General features: G+C 40.4%; 1 protein-coding gene across 7 annotated transcripts in view; it reads right to left on the reverse strand.

Moving 5' to 3' along the window:
* The window catches only part of Ddhd1 (DDHD domain containing 1), a 67,094-nt gene that overhangs the window by 17,253 nt on the left and 30,964 nt on the right, over positions 1-18,877 (reverse strand). For 4 of the 7 annotated variants that reach the window (XM_021203027.2, XM_021203025.2, XM_021203026.2 and 1 more), the window contains 4 exons: positions 10,696-10,824; positions 9,252-9,399; positions 6,277-6,383; positions 3,748-3,854 (listed from right to left, as the gene is read on the reverse strand). In XM_021203027.2, the coding sequence (XP_021058686.1) occupies positions 3,748-3,854; positions 6,277-6,383; positions 9,252-9,399; positions 10,696-10,824 (491 nt within the window). Of the gene's footprint in view, positions 1-3,747; positions 3,855-6,276; positions 6,384-9,251; positions 9,400-10,695; positions 10,825-12,869; positions 12,972-18,877 lie in introns of all 7 variants that reach the window. The other 3 variants (XM_029541520.1, XM_021203024.2, XM_029541519.1) reach the window with 1 other exon arrangement.

Raw genomic sequence — 18,877 nt, forward strand, 5'->3', positions numbered from 1 at the left:
CTCTCCTCTCCTCTCCTCTCCTCTTCTCTCCTCTCCTCTCCTCTTCCCCTCCCCTCCCCTCCCCTCCTCTCCTCTCCTCCCTCACTTTCTTCCTTCCTTCCTTTTTTCTTTTTTGCAGTTTCTAATTTCAATCATGTTATATCAAGAGACAACCAGTCTCCATCATCTGCGACTGAACATGCTTCACCAGAGTGCATAAACTGGTATTCACTCTCGTGTTTTATGACTGCAAGGCTCATGGATGACATGCATGAAAGCCTGTCATCCTTTGCTGACATCTTAGCATACAATAAAACAATGCTGAAGCTAGGCTGGGCTACTGAAACTGTGCAGTTAAGTCTGTTGCACATCTTCTGGTGGTGAGCCAGAGAGAAGATAAGAATCCCACACTTCAGTGGAAACTGCCCTGTGATTCCCACAGGTATCAGAGTCACTGGGACTGCTAAGGGCAGACTGGTGGCTCTATCTCTGACTTCTTGACTCAGGCTCTGGAGGTCCTGGGAGCTTGCATTTGTACCAAGTTCCTGGAAAATGTTGGTGCTGCTGGTCTGAGAACTTTACTTTACGAACTACCAGTTCCAGGACAAATGGCCACTAAAGCCTTTAGATGGACTGTAGGTGACTTTCAGGTAGGATTATGGACTGTGTGCAATGTCAGTCTGCATGCTCTTCACTAAGGGAGTTTTAACATGATTCTTTGGAGTGAGCTCTTATGCCATCACTCATCCAAAACAAAACTACTTCTTTACAGCTCATGTAACGGCTCCAGCAAAAGTGCGTATGTGTGTGTGTTTTGCCTGGGATTGAACCGAGGACTTTGTGCATTCTAGGGGAAGTGAGACACTGTCCTAGCTCTATGGTATTATTGTAGGTCTTAAGGTTTAAACCATGTAAACATGTAAATACTTTGGTACACTGGCAAAAGAACACAATTTTCATGTTTTTTAAAAAATGTAACCGTAAAAATATTGTGAACCGAGAAGGACTAGCTGAAAACAGCGCTGTCCCTCTAACCTGATTCTTCTGTAACATTAACAAAGTTATAGTTTTCCCTTGAGAATCTCAATCTCAGAGTCAAGAGACCAAGAGGTGACCTAAATTAACTGCTGTGGAGATGAGAGTCCCTTCTGTAGCACCTCTGGTGGGTAGTAGCTTGCATCTACAGTCTTGTTTCCATGGTGAAGGGAGTGCCCATTCTTTTAAGACAGCTTTGCAACTGAATCAGTCTTCACCACAGTATGAAGAACAGTATGCTCCTCCTGGTCACTCATCACAATCTCACTTTCTATGCTGATGAGTGACACGAGAGATTGACTTTTTAGAATTATTTTATATTTTATGAGTGTTTTGCCTGGATGTACGTCTATGTAGCACATGTGCCTGGAGGATGTCAGAGACAGGTTATGATCCCCTGGAACTGGAGTTAGGATGGTTCTGAGCCATCATGTGGGTGCTGGGAACTGAACCAGGGTCCTCTGTAAGAGTAACAAGTGTTCTTAACTGCTGAGTCATGTCTCCAGCTCCAACATGGGGGATTTTAAATCACAGACTTTTCTTTTAGTAAACAAACAAGAGCCCTTTTGCCCACCTCTTAGTATGAACTCCTTCTGTTCTTCATAATGCTTTAAGAAGCACTACCCAGAATTCCCTGATGGTATCACCTAGGAGAACTGTTAATTTAAAATATAAACACAGGCTCCATTTTAGACTAAGTGACTCACAACCTCTAGGGGATGGAAAACTGTTTCCCCCCCCTTAACTTGGATATTTTGTCTGTTCACTTTTTATTAAAAAATAACCTTGAAGATATAAAACATTACAAAATAAAATTAGTACAATCAATCAAATGTCTGGGCTGGAGCTGGCTGGCACACTGCTCTTACAGAGGACCCGTGTTTATCAGAGTAGCTTGCAGTAGCCTGCTAACTCTAGCTCTCCGGGAGCCGCTGCCCTTGTTTGGACTCCACAGGACTTGGGCTCACCTGCACATTCCCCTCCTCATAATATATTACTTAAAAAACCCACACATTATGTTTATTTAGAGTCTTCTTTTGTTAACATTTATCACATTTGTGTTCTTTCTGCTTCTATAAATATGCAAACACATACCTTCCCCAATTTTTTGGCAATTACTTGAGGAGTTTAGTATATACAGTGTCTTCTTTTATCCCTTAATACTTCCTTGTATAGTCCCTCGAATAACGAGTAGTTCTAGTTTAATTATCCACACCACGAAGCAGTATTTGGATCTATTTTTTTCTTATCTATCACCCACAACCCCACTCTTGTCGTCCTTCCCTGCAGATTCCTCCTCTACTACCAACAACAGAGAACAAGATAGAATACTGCTCAGATCCCTTCACTTCCTATATTTGGGAGTGTTTTCTGTAACTACTGTCTTTATGACACTAACTTGTTTTGTGTTTTCAGGTATTTCCTCAATATTATGCTGCTGCTGCACAGGGGATGGTGCACCCTCCACAGGGCACCCCATCCAAAGGGACTGTAGGTGTCCACTGTCCCTTGGGAAAACCCAGTATAGACACTGCCTGATTTCTCCTGTGGGTAATTACAGCTCTCCTTTACGGGCCAGTGAGCAGTCTACAGGGATGCAGCCAAGACCAGGCAATCAGTTTGCTCCTCAACAAAACACTGCCCTGAGTCAATGTTCACCCGTGATTCATGTCCAGTGTCTGTATACCCAATACTGCCATGACAACTGTAAGAATGGTTTTCCAACCACAGTCAGCTTTATTGTTCTAAATCCAAGGGACCTATTTGCTTCCCACATATTTCTTGAATTATAATCAATGTGAATGTTAGATTAAAAACTGGCTTGCCCTCCTTACTGCACTGTCATTATTTTATCCTCACACTGCAAGTGGTAATAATTCCTGTAGTGACTGAGCAAGCTGGGCTTCAGTGCCCAGACCGCTTCAGAGCCAGGCAGTGGCTCCTATCCTTGTCACCTGCCATTATCTGTCTGACCACTTTCTTAGTTTATGTCATGAACTACTTATGTTTTTGTCTCTGAATCATCTACATTCACAAAGAAATTCATAAAGAATTTCTCTTTATGAGAAAAACAGTACTACAAACATCTGGATGTTAGGTGTATTCACTGTGATAAAGGGTATTTTTGTTTCTTAGCAATTTCAGTGTACATGACTGGGAAATGTATGCATGTATGCAAACATAGTCACCTGCACATATACACACTCAGATTAATTAAATATGTATATATACATACATACACACACATATATATATATGTATGTATATATATATATATACATACATACACACACACACACATATATATGTGTGTGTGTGTGTGTGTGTGTGTGTGTGTGTGTGTGTATGTATGTGTACACACATACACACACACACTTTTTTTTATTATTCTATCATTTTTTGAGATAGGGTTTCACTCTGTAGTTCAGGCTGGCCTTGAACTCATGGCAATCTTTCTTCCTTAGTCTTCCGTGTGCTGGGAATACAGACCTGCACTACGCTCTTGCTTTGTTTTGAGACAAGGTCTCACTGTGTAGCTCTGCTTCCTGAGTGTGGGACTAAAGGTATGCCCTGCCAGTTCTGGCCTTTCTCTGTATTTTTAAGGAGTACCAAGTGGTTGGTCTGATCAGACCAGGCCTGTCTGGAACCCTTGGTCTGGAGCTGATAAACTCACTACTAGATGAATCCAGCCTGTACAGGCCAGCACATATGGTGGGCTGGCCAGGAACGTACCTCATCCCTGTAGAGCGGGCTGGTATAGTACATGATGTCCATGGCGCTGCTGTTCAGCATGTCCCTCAGGCCTCGCACTTTGTCAGGAGTGATAGAGTCAACAGTGTCTGTGAGAGCAGAGCAACCAAACCAAACTTAGCAAGGTCACAGGGACGCTTACATAGGTCAGTACTGAAATACTAAACACCAGTGGGGTGCGTTCCTTCTCGCAAAATATCTAAGACGAAACCAAACAAAATCAAAAACTAAAAAGTAAAAGGCAACAAAGAGAGACACAGACAGGAAAGGAACGTGGAAGGATGAGGGTGGGCCATTATTAACTTCTTGGGGTCTATTTACCTTGAGCCTGACTATGCCCATCTGGCATGCTGGCACTGCTAAAAAACCAGCAACAAATAAAACCTTTCTTATGTTTCCTATTTATCTCTGGTGACCCAAGGACTCTATGGGCATGCACTGTCAGATCCCAGATACAAAGGCAAATGAACCTGCCGTAGGCTTTGGAAATGGGACAGAAGTATGAAAGGGGGACAGATCTTAGGCCTCAGTCGCTGCACTGCCCAGACTGTTTAGTGTGTATTTATTCTGTAGTTTTAGCACAACACAGTAAGGACCAGAAGGCACCACGACACAGACTAAGACTCTCTATGTGCTCTGCACTAGTCTCCCAAATGTTTTTCTAAAGTGTTGAAAGTTGTGGTCTTCATGTGAAGCCTTTGGCCCAGCAGATATATAAAATAGACATCTTTCTCTTTTAAGCATTGCCCCACAGGATAAGCAGCTTCGGTCCTGGGCTGCAGTACTGCTCTGCTGTGATCGGGCTCCAGCATTAGCCCAGGAATGTGGGAGGCGCATGCTGCAGCCCTGCTTTATCTACCCAGCCTTGTCCTGACATTAAAGTGTTTCAACTTCAAAAGTTAAATCACTGGAGCCACTGAGGAGGACATGACTCCCTGACTCAGTTCTTGGCTATTTTGGGCCCTCTGTTCTACAGTCATTTCACAGTCAGCTTACCAAGTTTTGTGAAAATCTACAGACCAACCTGAGTTAGCATCTCTAGAATATTCGACCATTTAATGAGAAAATCAACTTTGTATTTAAATTTTCTATATTTTAATAGTACTTTAATATTTAAATGTATAAAATTAAATTAAAATTATGTTACTGAAAGTTACACATTTTATATAAAAGTTGGATATTTAAGTTATTCCTTGATGTATTGCATTTTTGATGTTATTTTTATTTGTTGCTGGTCTACAGAAAAGCACTTATTTTTGCACATAAATCCTCTATGTCATGACCTTGCTAAGTTGATCGGTTGTAATTATTTTTCTGTGGGGTGTGTGTGTGTGTGTGTGTATTTTGAGCAGAGAGCATGTGACCTATGAGCCAGAACTGATGCTTTCAATTTTTTATTCCTGTCATCCTTTCTTCATATATTACTATGTGCAGAGACAGTAAGCAGCATAGAAATCTTTGGTTTTATCCTTTTACTACTAGTTAGTACACTGGGGTTTGCCATAGCATGCTTTTATTTTTGAGATTCATGCAGAGTAAAGCCGATTATAAATTTTAATACAGTACAATTTTATGTAGCCATGCTGTGACCAGGACTTCCATGGTCTGCCTTTCCTTCCGTAAGTTCTGGCCGTCCCTGGCTTCTTCTCTGCCCCTGCAGTTTTGCCCTCCTACTGTTAGGTGATTGTAAGAACAGGATCTTTCTGGCTGGCTTCCTCCAGTTATCTCAGTGCCTTCAAACTAACATCAGTAGGTAACACCCAGAACCCAGGGCTCAAAAGGCAAAGGCTGGAAGACTGAGTTCAAGGCCATCTGGGCTACAAAGGTCAGACCGTTTAAAACAAAACAAGTACCTGGGAAGGAGTGGGGAGTGTGTATGTGTAGCATGGTGAGGAAGGTGTGTGCTGGTTCAGAGAGACCTAGATCTCCTCCCAATCACAAAGGACACACATGCACATGCACACACGCACACGCATATGCACAGTGTGATCTATGAGGTCTGCATGGCAGTCCAAAGACACAAGTCAATGTTAGTAATTTTAAAAAACATTTTCAGCCGGACATGGTGGCACACGCCTTTGATCCCAGCACTTAGGAGGCAGAGGCAGGCAGATTTCTGAGTTCGAGGCCAGTCTGGTCTAAAAAGTGAGTTCCAGGACAGCCAGGGCTACACAGAGAAACCCTGTCTCAAAAACACAAAAAACAAACAAATTTCCCCCTCAAATATGTTCTTGAATAATCTGGAAAAAAAAAGGGAATATACCCTAGGATAACTGAAAAGATCTGTTCATGGTGTGTATGTCCAGCTGTTCTGGAACTTGTTAGATAAACCATGCTAGCCTTGAACTCACAGAGATCCTGTATTACCCGTCAAATGTTGGGATTAAAAGCATATGCCACCACACCTGGCTAGGATTTTTTTCTTAATAAAAATACTTTTTAAAGTCTGTATATTTATTCCAGAAAAGTTTTGTCACTGGCTAAATTCATTCAATTTCAAACAAAATATACCTCCATCAAGAGTAAGCTTTGATCGCCATTCAACAGGCAGAAATTCAACATGTGTTGCATGGTTGGAAAAATGCTTTTCTTCTATTTTCCTTGCAGCCTCTCTCATCCTAAAAATAAATAAATAAATAAATAAATAAATAAAGCAAACAAGTAAACATAAGACAAACTCTGAGAATAACCTCACACATGTGTTAAAATACCTCACATGTAACTCTTCCATCTCCTGGTAACTGTGTCCACCTGTCCCCGCTGCCTGCTGCTGCCTGCGACTGAGCTGAGCTGCAACTCAGCACTGCTTTGTCTCAGTTACTTTCCTATCTGTCACTCAGGACTTGAGCTGCTCCCGGGCATAGAACATTCTAGATGGCATGGCTCCTGGGGGGTGTGAGAGCACAGGGAGTGTGTCCATGCCTGTACTTACCCCCACGTACCATCCAGTCATGGACTATCTAATTGGTATATAATAGATCAATTCCTTTCTTCCTTCCTCTCCTCCCTCCAGCATCTCTTATATCCTAGTACTTGCCTCTTCTGCTCCCTCTCAAATTATTGAACACACACACACACACACATACACACATGAATAAATTATAAATACATCCTGCTAGGTCTATTTAGTGTTGCTTATGTGTATATAACTTCAGGTCTGACCATGTGTTACGGGATAACCAATTAGGGAGCTCTTCTGAAGATGACTAATTTTCCCTCCCTCTGAAGTAGTTAATTGCTGGTAGCTCCTCCTCTAGTGACCGGCCCTCATGAGTTTTCTGCCATCCATGTTGGCATGTCTAGTGGTGGGGCCGTGGTTCGGGTCTTGTTTAGGCAGTCACGCTGCAGAGGTGTTACAGGTATCCCTTCCCTATCACATCTACACGGCGCCATCTTGCAGAATAATTCCTCTGGCTCTTGTACTTTTTCTGCTCCACAGCCCCTTACCTTTTCCTTATAATGTAAATTACGAGATTTTTTTTTACTTTAAAAATTAAGGTGTCATTGAACTTACTTTTTTTTGTGTCATTTATGTGAATTTTACCAAATGGATAGGATTGTGGTCAGTGCGACATAATGAAGATGCTGAAGGGGGTCACTGTGAAAAACTCTCATGCTATCTATCCCTTCAACAGGTACATCTTCCTCTCATGGTCTGAACCAAATCACAGACACCACATCATTTTATTTCTGCTTCTAGATTCTTCATGCAAACACCGAACCCAAGGTTTCAAATCCTTGAGGCGAATGTTTTACCAGAGTTACACCCTGCACATGTGAAGTAAATGCTCTACCACTGAGCTACATCCCAGCTCTCTCGTCTCTGAATAGCATACTTTTCTAAAATAACGTCTACTTGATATTATGATGTTGCAATTGAGTAATTTTTACTTTTAGTAAACACGTAATTCAGTGGCCTCATTTCCCCAGCTGATTATAAAAACTATTATAACGTTTTATATAACATTAAATTTTTATAACATTAAAATATTTTATATTGGGGCTGGTGAGATGGCTCAGCGGGTAAGAGCACTGACTGCTCTTCCGAAGGTCCTGAAGTTCAAATCCCAGAAACCATATGGTGGCTCACAACCACCCATAATGAGTTCTGATACCCTCTTCTGGTGTGTCTGAAGTCAGCTACAGTGTATAACAATAAATAAATCTTTAAAAAAAAATTTTATATTTATTTTATGTTTCAAATAGTACAGTCCACTCATTGCAGATGGCAGACAGGTTTCAATCGTCTGTTGTTAATTCGCCACCTCCCGACACCCCTTATCTACAGAGTTATCTACCTCAGTCTGTTTGCTAACTGCACCCGCAGGGTCTCTCTATTGTATAGCCCCTGTGAGGCAGTAGTAAGGTATAGAGGCCAAGACATGAGTGAGTTGTCAGTGAGTTTCGAAAGAGTCACAGGCTTGAGCCTCTCTGTGTTATGTTTTGCCTCATTTGTACCTCAAGAAATCAAACTTCTCTTTTACTAAGGATCTCAGGGAGGCTGCACCAGCAAACCTACTTCTCGTGATCCTTGATATTTAAGCAAAGGATGTATCAGGACATAATTATTGTGCCAAGTAATAAACAACTCATCATCAAACAAAGTCGGAATTAGAGCTAAGAGATGCTATAAAAGAAACCAAGACTGAAGAGTTCAGGTGCGCCAGTGTCCATGGCAACACAACTGGAGTTTGCACTGTACTTTTGCTTTAATCTTCCAGCAGCTCAATGTTTATGTACACAGGTTACTGAGATCTAATTCCTAGCATCAGACAGCATTCACATCAGGAATAAGGAATTTTGTTGGCAGTCTTCAAGTCTGATAAATTGTGCTTTCAATAGTGACTCTCTTGTTCGCAGGCACTGTAAATCTGAGCTCATCAATTTGCTTTATTTTGGACAAGAGCCAAATCTACAGTGCGACCTTTAACCCTAACAGCCCTTTAACACAGCACTTAACAGCTTCTGAAACACACATATCCCTGCACACATATCCTGATAAGCTCCAAAAGATGTTTTAGGATAAGGCTGAGTATGTCAATTGAGGAGGTAAATAACCTGCCTTGTGTGTTAGTATCCACTGACCTCTGTGTAAAAGTCCAGAGTTGTTTCATCTGGAGCAATGAGTGGGCAGAGTATATTGAAAATTGTCAGTTTAAACAAGTTTTAATCTTTTCAGAGTTGGACAACTTTAAATAAACACTTTCAATTTCTGAAAATTGAAATTCTCATAGAGCAAGGAACAAACTTAAAACCAGATCTATTCCTGCTGTCAATCTTAAATCAATTAAATACATTGACTAAGGCTTTCTTATCTCTCTCACTCCTGCAGTGGAGAGTGAGGTCAGACTTCATTTAGATACAGGCAATCTAGGTTTAGTCCTGAAACATCACTAAGCATGGAACTGAGGCTCTGCGCACCTGTTTATGCCGTAGGTGGAAGCTGGGACTCTGGACTTCGTGTGGAGTGTGCGCACAGTACTCACATGGCTGTGTTTTTGATGATTCTTCCTTGGTCCATCTTCTGTCCAATGCCGTGCACAACAAACACGATATGAGAAGTCTGCGACGGCTTGTCTTCCAGTGTGGCTTCTTCTACATAACCTCTGTGGAGTCTGGTCCCACTGCTGGAGGCTATGGGGAAATTACAGCCCAAGGTTTACTACTTACACACTAGGTTTAAAGAAAGAAAAAGTAGTAATAGTAAGACTATAAAAAGGTATTTCACTGGTTATACAAAGAGGAAATAAAATCCATAAGATTATATTGATCGATATAAAACAAACTGGATACAATACAAAAGCCAGAAAGCATTAGGAAAACAAAACCTTCCACATTAAAAATACACCAGGCATGGTGGCACACATCTTTAATCCTGGCATTCAGGAAATAGAGGCGGGTGGATCTCTTGAGTTCCAGGCCAGCCTGGACTATCAGTGAGTTCTAGGACAGCCAGGGCTACACTGAGATCCTGTCTCAAAACAACAAAACAAAATTCGCCAAACAAAAAAACAAAAAACAAAGCAATGATAAAAGATGCATGAAAATTGGGGAAAACTAAGCAAAATATGAGACCTACTGTTATAGCATATATACAAAGAGAGTTTACTAATCAAAAAGTATACATATCCAATTAATGTTTTGCGCTTAAGATGTAAGAAGGTATCTCACGAAGTGACTATAACTAGCTATAAACATAAAAATATTCAGATACATTTATAGCAAATTAAGAGTGGCATACTAACATTTTCTTGGCCTTAAAAAAATAAAATACATTTTCAAGCTTATTGAGGATGCTCTATCTTCCCTAAACACCTAAAACATTGTGTGAAGAGTTGTGTGTGAGAGATGGATGCCTCGGGTGTCAGTCCTCACCCTCCACAGAGCGGTGTCTCTGCTGCTATGCAGGGTAGCTGGCTCTCCCTCTAAGGAGGGCTAGGAGTGTAGCTGTACTATGCCTCAAGCTTATGCGACCCCTGACGGCTTGAGCTCAGGCCATCACACTGAAGGGGCAGCCTTTCAATCTATGGAGCCTTTTACCTGGCCCTTCTTTTTCTCTTTAAACTGAAAAAGGCCAAGAAGCAACTTCATTAGCAAAACTTTAGAGAGTTGTGTTGTCTTTCTCACACCACCATCCCCTCCTCTCTTCTTGCACTGAAACTGAATCCAGGACAATGTGGAAACATTTCTAGCCTCCTCTTCCTTTACACTACATATCAACTGCCATGTTCAATTGGACTGCACTCACACATGCCTGGCATTTCCTGTCCTTGTCAGAGTATTCTGAATTCCTAATTCTGAGCTGATGAGTGACTTCACAGGGTTCTTGTCACTGAACTTCTACTTAAAATATAAATTAAAAACAGAATCTGAATTATCTACTTTTGCTCCCCCAAATTTTGACAAGCCACAATAACATGTAAGCATTACCTTTAGAAAAGCCCAGCTTTTGGGTAACGGTTCTCGCAATTTTGGATGTTGTTGCGTCACTGTAGAGATAGACTTCATCCATGCTGTGCCAGTCCACGTGGTTCCGACTCAGCTTGAAACTGTGAACAGCTGTTGTACAAAAGAGAGGGACTGCAAGTTCTCCAAGACTGATCTTCCTTGTGCAAGACACTCTAACGCCCAGGTTCTGAATCAGTATTATCTAACTCAGACACCATGGACTTTAGTTCATAGAGTATGCTATGTCACATAAGCAAGGCATAGAACCTTATAAAAGATCACCAATGCTACAAGGAACAGCAGAGTGCCAGGTGTGACTGTAAATAGCAAACCCTTGTATGTAGCTAATATGGTTTTGATTATTAAGAAGCTGTTTCCCTAGTGGTATGGCTCCTCTTCCTGAGGGATATGCACCTATTTAAAAGTTTTCAACAGCCCTAACACAGAAACTCTAATTCTGTACCTCTTGTTGATTTTACTAAAAATATCAAGGTATGTAAAATTTTTACTCAATGTGAGACAAAAAAAGACAGTATAATGTATTAGAATATAAGGTACATTGGGAATGGGTATTAAGGACAACTATCATTTGACATTATTCATCACAGCAGAAATACAAAAATGAAGGTTTAAGAAGAAATTAATGTTTATGCAGCATGGCTACCGAATTTCTGTAACTGAGGTTAGGTTTATTGTGCACAAGGTCTTAAACGCAGATGCCAGTGAGGAATTCCCAAGCTCACAAGGCAGGCTGTGAACTGCTCACTTCTGCATCTCTAGTGTAAATATAGTGCTCCAAGTGTGGAGTATATATGTGAATCCAGTAATAGTGCAGGAGCAATGAACTGAAGGTTGATCTACTCTATAAATTCATAATTTGTTAACATGTATTTTGAAGGTTTATATTTTCCCTTATATATTGGGCACTTAGGTAAGAGACTTCTATAGTCTTATCTTCTAAAAACTGCTTTTTACCATCACTGTGTCCAATTATCATTTTGAAATCTCATTATGGCAAAAATTGTATCCCCATTTTAGTCATAAAAATTTGATGCAGAAAGAGACTAATTTGCTCAAAAGCTAGTAACTGGCAGGGCACAACTGTTTTACCTGAAGATGAGCTGTAAATGACCTCAAGTTAAGAATATAGCTCTGGGAGGCTGGAGACATGGCTCAGCAGTTAAGAGCACTGACTGTTCTTCCAGAGTCCTGAGTACAATTCCCAGCAACCGACATGGTGACTCACAACCATCTGTAATGGGATTTGATGCCCTCTTCTGGTGTGTCTGAAGATAGTTACAGTGTAGAAGTGTATAAGTAAAACAATAAAATCTTAAAATATGGCTTAGTACTTAAGCTCCTTTAGAGGACCAGAATTCAATTCCTAGCCCCTACATGGCAGCTCAGAACTTAACTCCAGTTCCTAGGGGGTCCTTGGCATGACATAGTGTACATAGATATGCATGCAGGGACACAAAATAAATAAGTATTTTTAAAAGAATACAGTTCTGTGCAGGAGGGTTCAGTCCTGGTCAAGACTATAAGGCATGCTGAGGCAATGTGTTCCCCATGAGAAGACACAGCACGCTAGAAAACACACTCCTTACATTACAAATAATGTAAGTTTTATGAAAATCAATTATGCTACTTACCTCTACTGACCTGTACGTGTGTGTGTGTGTGTGTGTGTGTGTGTGTGTGTGTGTGTATCTTACAGGATTAAGATTCAATTAATACAACATACACTACTTTAGTTCACAGAGAGCAACCATGGGGTCAGACTTCTAAATAGCTTTTTAAAAGCTAAAAGGATTAAAATTTTTGCAAGGGCTTAATAACCATTTACAAAGCAAACTTTTGTTGAAATAGTTCTGAGCTACATGTTTAAAAGATTAAAACTGATGAAATATCTAGAGAAAAGTAACAAAAAAATCTAGCAAAACTCTGTTCCTCTGCCAACCAGTTATATATTGCCTTAACATCTTAAGAACATATACATATGACACAAAATGAATATATACATATATGCAATAATGTAAAACTAAGCCAAATAGCACAACAGACACCTTTTTAGAAAAGCTAGCACTTCTATGCTGTAAGCAAACTGCTCTAAGGCTGGGCATAAGCTACACAGAAGAGAAGCAGGGTTACTGTACCTTGGGAACGCTTTCGCTTAAGACCTGTGGCTTCTGTGCTCTCCTTATATCCTCTCCATTTGAACAGAGAAGGGAGGGAGAAGGGAGGGAGGTGGTAGACAACTAAGAAAGCAAAAACACTGAGCTTCAAAGGAAATTTAAGTGAGGTCTTCTATTCTGCCTCTTCCTTTTAGTCCTAACTTTTAAAAACTACATTTGACAAACGTTATTCTAAATGCTTTCTAAAATGCAACTCCTAGTTAAAAATCAGTAAAGCAAAAATTAGTTAATGTCTGTCAAATATATATGCTTATTGAAAGGAACAAAGGCAAATAATATTTAAAATTTACCAGTGACAGACAATTACATGATCATCATTTAATACCTCTGCAAGCTGTAAGACATGCAGGGCATTTTTAAATGCTAAGAGATTTCCTCTATCTTTATGATACTGAAGATTATTTACATCATCAAATTTTGATGGCATAGCCAAGAGGTGACACACACACTCTGAGAATACAACCATATTTTAAACAGCTGACCTAGCTGTCCTGAGAAAGCACAGGACACTGAATGCTACCCATACACAGGTATGATGGCTTCAAGATTGCTTCCGAAGCAAGGCTTCCTTTCATTGACTGAGACAGCTGTCGATGACTTAAAAGTGAAAACATTTTCAAGAAAATTGAATTGAAGGCTCTACTTTCAACCATCTCTTTTGGAAAGATTAGTGATAACGTAACAAAAATAATTTCATTAGGAGACATAGCTGTGATACCTTGTAGGCATTAAGCAGACAACACAGAAAAGCCAGGCAGAGAATTGATATTTGACAAATCAGTCTTAAAGCCAACACGTCCGTCCCTTGTCTAATTTTGCTAGTTATGTTACTGATAACATTCCTTATATTTAAGTAATTACTTTAGTACACTTGAAATGGAATCTTATAAATCAGTTTATTATTCAGTTAACAAATCACCAAATGTTTATGATTTAATTTAAATTTATATTCCAATATATTCGTTTTCACCCTCACTCCCTTTTACATGAACTCAACATTCATAGATTAAATACTGCTTAATCTTTCATTTCTGTTGTATATACAATTAATGTTATATGCAAAGATTTGTGCAATAAGGGTTTTTGCGAAATTCTTACAAGGCATTAAAAACGCACCTATACATTAATTACTACGTCTGCAATACAATTAGATGGCTGTAGGACTCTAAACTAGGGCTAAAAGCTGGGTGACAGCAGAGCTATTAGATGCCTCTGACACAGTAGGAAAGAAAGAACATGGAAACAGGTTTCTTCCTGTCTCATGCTTTCCTGTGTCTCCCTCATTAGTCATCAGGAGCAAACAAATAAACCAAATAAACTAGGAAAAAGCTGAAGCATAGCTGGGGGTCAGACAGACACATACTTGGTAATTTACTACACAGAGAAACAAAGACTACATTTTTAAGTCTAGCAGTAAAACAAACCTGAACCAAATCCCACATTCACCAAATCAAGCTCTTGGGACACACACAGGCCACCTGATATAAAATCACGTGAGCACTTTCAGAAAGCTGGTCAAGACATAAAATGAACTCTCGCCTTTCAAAAACAATAGCATAACTCTAAGAAGATAAGCTCACACCATTACATAGCTTTTTACTCCCAACAGAAACTTGGACTTATTGAAAACCTTTTTATAAAATTAAACAGTATGGCTCTTTACCTTTACAACCTATTTTCCCTTGAGAATCATTTGCTAGGGAGCTTAATTCTTGTAACCCCAAACCCAGAATTACAGGCGTGACTTCTCTTTTAGCAGAAGAAAACCCTTTGCAAACTATCAGCTGGAGATCATTCACTGGTAAAAAAGATCTATTTCCTCTGTCTTTTGTTAACTATAAAGTTTAGTAGTTCCTATGTACCACTGCAGCAGTATGCATGCATTCATGCAACTGAAGATGCTAGTTTATAAGCTGATAACATTTATTAAATGTTTACACAGTAAAGTCTTGTTCAGCAATCAGAAAATACTGAAATGTCAAATTACTTAGAATAATTTCCTAACAAAGAAACTTTAATCGCCATGTAACTCTGAACACAGTTTATCCACAAAGCGGGCAAGTTAATAATTCCTGTAAGAGAAATACACAATACCTTTTCCCTCAGTGAACACTGTCTGGAAAATTAGGATTTATTCTTTTTTTAGGTGGGGGCTTCCACAGGCTGCCTCAAATGATCTTTTGCTGAGGTTCTTTTCAAGTAATCAGCATCTAGTGTAGCAAAGTACCATGATGCCTAGCACTGATCCGGAAAACTCTTCCTCCTAGGGGAAGCAGGTGGCCTCGTGCATCTTAAACTTGCTAACTACAGCAAAACTCCAGCACTCTTTCTTGGACTTCAGGCAAATTAAAGAAAATGATAAAAAATAAATCATAAAATTGTAACTCCAAACTAGAAGATGGGGACCCTCAGCCGCCAGACAGTCTGTGATGGAACAGGGCCACTCTCACACGCAGAGAGGCCAGTCTGCCTCTGTCTTTGGAATGCTGGCACCACTCTGGCACCTCAACGTTCTTACCCACTTCCCACAGCTGCGATGCTCACAGCATCCGTGATACTGTAGCATCAGAGCTCCTTGCTCTTTAACTGTTGACCCAGGACTTCTGTGTGGAGATTAACCCTGGGCCTTACCCATGTGAGGCAAGCGCTTGGTGTGACCCAAATCTGGAATACAGGCAGGTCTACACCCCTGTGCTCCTGCTTGTGACCAAGTCTGAACAGAACAGGCACATCTTATTTGTTAGAACAGCCCTCAGTTTCAGCCTCTCTTATGATTTTTTTTACTACTAGATAGAGGTTATGCATTTTGCGGCCAGAGTGATGCACAATATTAATGCATTTACGCCACCTTTTTAAAACTACCATATATACCTAGATAAACTGTAATCCAGTATTAAATGTGTTTACAGAATTACTTACTTGAAGGCATAACTTTATTTAGATTAGTCATCTTAAGTGCATGGATGGACTCAGAGTAACCACGTTAGGTAAAATTTCTCTAGGCTTGGGGCTGGAGAGAAGGCTCAGTGGTTAAAAGTACTTATTGCACTTGCTGAGGACCCAGGTTTGGATTCCAGCACCAACATGGCAGGAGATATCAGTACCTCCAGTTCAAGGGGATGTGATGCCTCTTCTGACCCTGTTAGGCTCCTGCCCCCAGCTGGTGCATAGAAGTACAGTCAGATGGACAGGGACACACAAACATACACACACACACACACACACACACACGTACACACACACGTACAGACAGACAGACAGACACACAGACAGACACACACACACACACGTACACACAGACAGACAGACAGACAGACACACAGACAGACAGACAGACACACACACACACACGTACACACAGACAGACAGACAGACACACACACAATTTTTCTCCTAGCTACTGGGTGAGGGAGGAGAATTAAGTTTCAAGTATCTAAGTCAGAATAATGATCATCTTTTTGTGGGCTCATTTACTTTTATAGTTATTCCAGAGTTACATCATCTAATTCAATGTTCATCTGGACATTGGGATGAAAATCTAAAGGAGATAAAACGTAAACATATCTAACCCATTATGGCAACAGCTACTCTAAACAGACAAGGTCAAAGGTCCTTTTTTTATTCTATTCAAAGTAGTAGTTTATCCTAATGCTCCTGTAGGCAAGATCTTAGTTTCTTTGTAATTCCCTAAAGTACAAATGAGCTCCTGCTCCCAGTACTTTTAAACACTGTACACACTGGACAACGCTACAGAGAGCCTGTTAGTAACTCCCATGGCACCTACTCAAACTGCCTCACACTGACCATCCTGCACCCATCCTGTGGGCTCTCTCTTCTCTAAGACATCCTGAGAACTCCAGGGGGAGAGAGATGCCTTTATATTTCTCTCACAAAAGTGCCCAGCACAACTTGGAGGCATTAATAATCCTGACAAAGGAAGAGTCAATGCTTTATCATCACACAGGAAAAGATTTATGTGAAAAGGATATTTTTCACCCCAAAAGGAGTAAAATTGAAAACTTCAAAAGTGTAGAAAGCCAAAACAACCTAAAGGAACATATTTTTTTTGTTAAATATTTTAAATTTGAGGTATTTTTCCTTAAATGGTGGCTCTCTGGAGGGTACATGATGTTCCTGTAATTTTCAAATACACTACAAAATTTCCCAGGATCTTCAAAGTTAAATGCCACATCTTAACTTCCAAGTATATGTTTAGAATAATACCAAATAGTACATAAAAGGGCTGGAAATTATACTTTTGATGAATTGAACTAACAATGATGTCTTTACCTATGCCACAACACAGCTAAAATTTTTATCTTCAACTAAGAGTAGTGTTGTGTGCTTGTAATCTTAGCACTTGGGAGGTAGAAGTTAAAGGTCATCCTCAATTACATGGAGAGTTCAAGGCCACGTGAGATTACAGGAGACCCTGTCTCAAAAGAAGAAAAAAATTTCTTCTAATGATCTTCAGGGACTCATTCTAAAAAGGACAGTGTAATAGTTTAGATAGTTCTCTTTCTTTCTCGTTCTTTCTCTTTTCCTCCTCCTCCTCCTCCTCCTCCTCCTCCTCCTCCTCCTTCTTCTCTTCTTCTCCTCTCTCTCTCTCCTCTCTCTCTCTCTCCCCTCTCTCTTCTCCTCTCCTCTCTCTCTCCCCTCTCTCTTCTCCTCTCCCTCTCCCTCTCCCTCTCTTTAATTTTTTGAGAAGGGTCTCTCTATGTAGTCCTAATTGCCCAGGAACTTGCTACATAGACTACTAACTAGGCTGGCGTTGAGGGCTGGCACCACCGTGTCTGCCTTAACATGATTATTTCTAATTAGAATTTTACTACTCTATGTGGATCTTAAAGACATCATACAATGTTGTTACAGTAGCTGAGATTTAGATCTTACTCTTCTCCATCTTTGTCTGTCTGTCCATCTACCAGCCTGCCTGCCTGCTGTCTGTCTCACACACAGAGGGAGAGAGGGTAGGAGAGAGAGAGATACAAACAGAACAGAGACAAGCAGAGAGACAGGGACAGAGAGAAGCCTATGAAACCTTACTCATACAAATAAACTGTGTCCTCAGGCACAGTAAGTTTGGGCAGCTTGAGGAGGACTGAAGTATTTGTTACATTCAATGTTTAGAGAGAAGGCAGGGTGGTGACTTTACATGAAAATGAATTTGACTGTGAATATGACTGTGAGCCGGTGGTGTGGCGATGACACAGCCGACTGCAAAGGGGAGGGACAGTGAGGTGGGAACACCTCCCTTCTATGTGCGTGCTATCTTCCCTGCGAGCTTTCAAGCACTAACAGTACTGGCTAGGGTTGACAAAACTATGTTTGGTATATGAATTGTCACTCTTGAGATAGAAGACTTGAAGAGAAAAAAAAAAAATCCCTCAACTCCGCTTTGTCTAGTAGCGATGACATTGTTTTATGACAAAAGTTCTGTCCTTCAGACATTCTGAGGTAGGCGTGTGGCGGTTCTAGTAGTAGTGGTGAGAGACCATTCCTTACCTTCAAATCACACTTTTGTTGCACAAGAGTGACGTGTTATTTCTCTAGTTATTAAAGTATTACCTGCAGCCACAGTTATAGAGAAATCTTTTCTCTACACTGGTGGGTAAAACCTTTAGCCTAAATCTAACAGCAAAATAAGGAAATGTTGGAATCTACAGATCAAGAAACCAAGATAATGTATTTAAAACTCAAGAGCATGGTACTTGCAAATTACAAAAGAGTTATAGAAGTGCTGGATTTTCACAAGCCTCCCCAGTCATCTTAACTGGGGAGACAAAATCAAGGTAGAGCTATACTTCTTTTCTTGTGACCAATGTATGTATCTATACGTATGTTTAGAGAGATGACAGACAACAACAACAACAACAACAAAAAAGAAAACAGAAGTAGAGAGGAAAAAATGAGCAAAAGAGAAGAAACAGTGTGAAGGCCTGCGAACAGTGAGGAGCCCCATCCTGTGA

The sequence above is a fragment of the Mus pahari genome, chromosome 8 (genome assembly GCF_900095145.1).
Source record: "Mus pahari chromosome 8, PAHARI_EIJ_v1.1, whole genome shotgun sequence".
In the NCBI taxonomy this organism is placed as follows: Eukaryota; Metazoa; Chordata; class Mammalia; order Rodentia; family Muridae; genus Mus; species Mus pahari.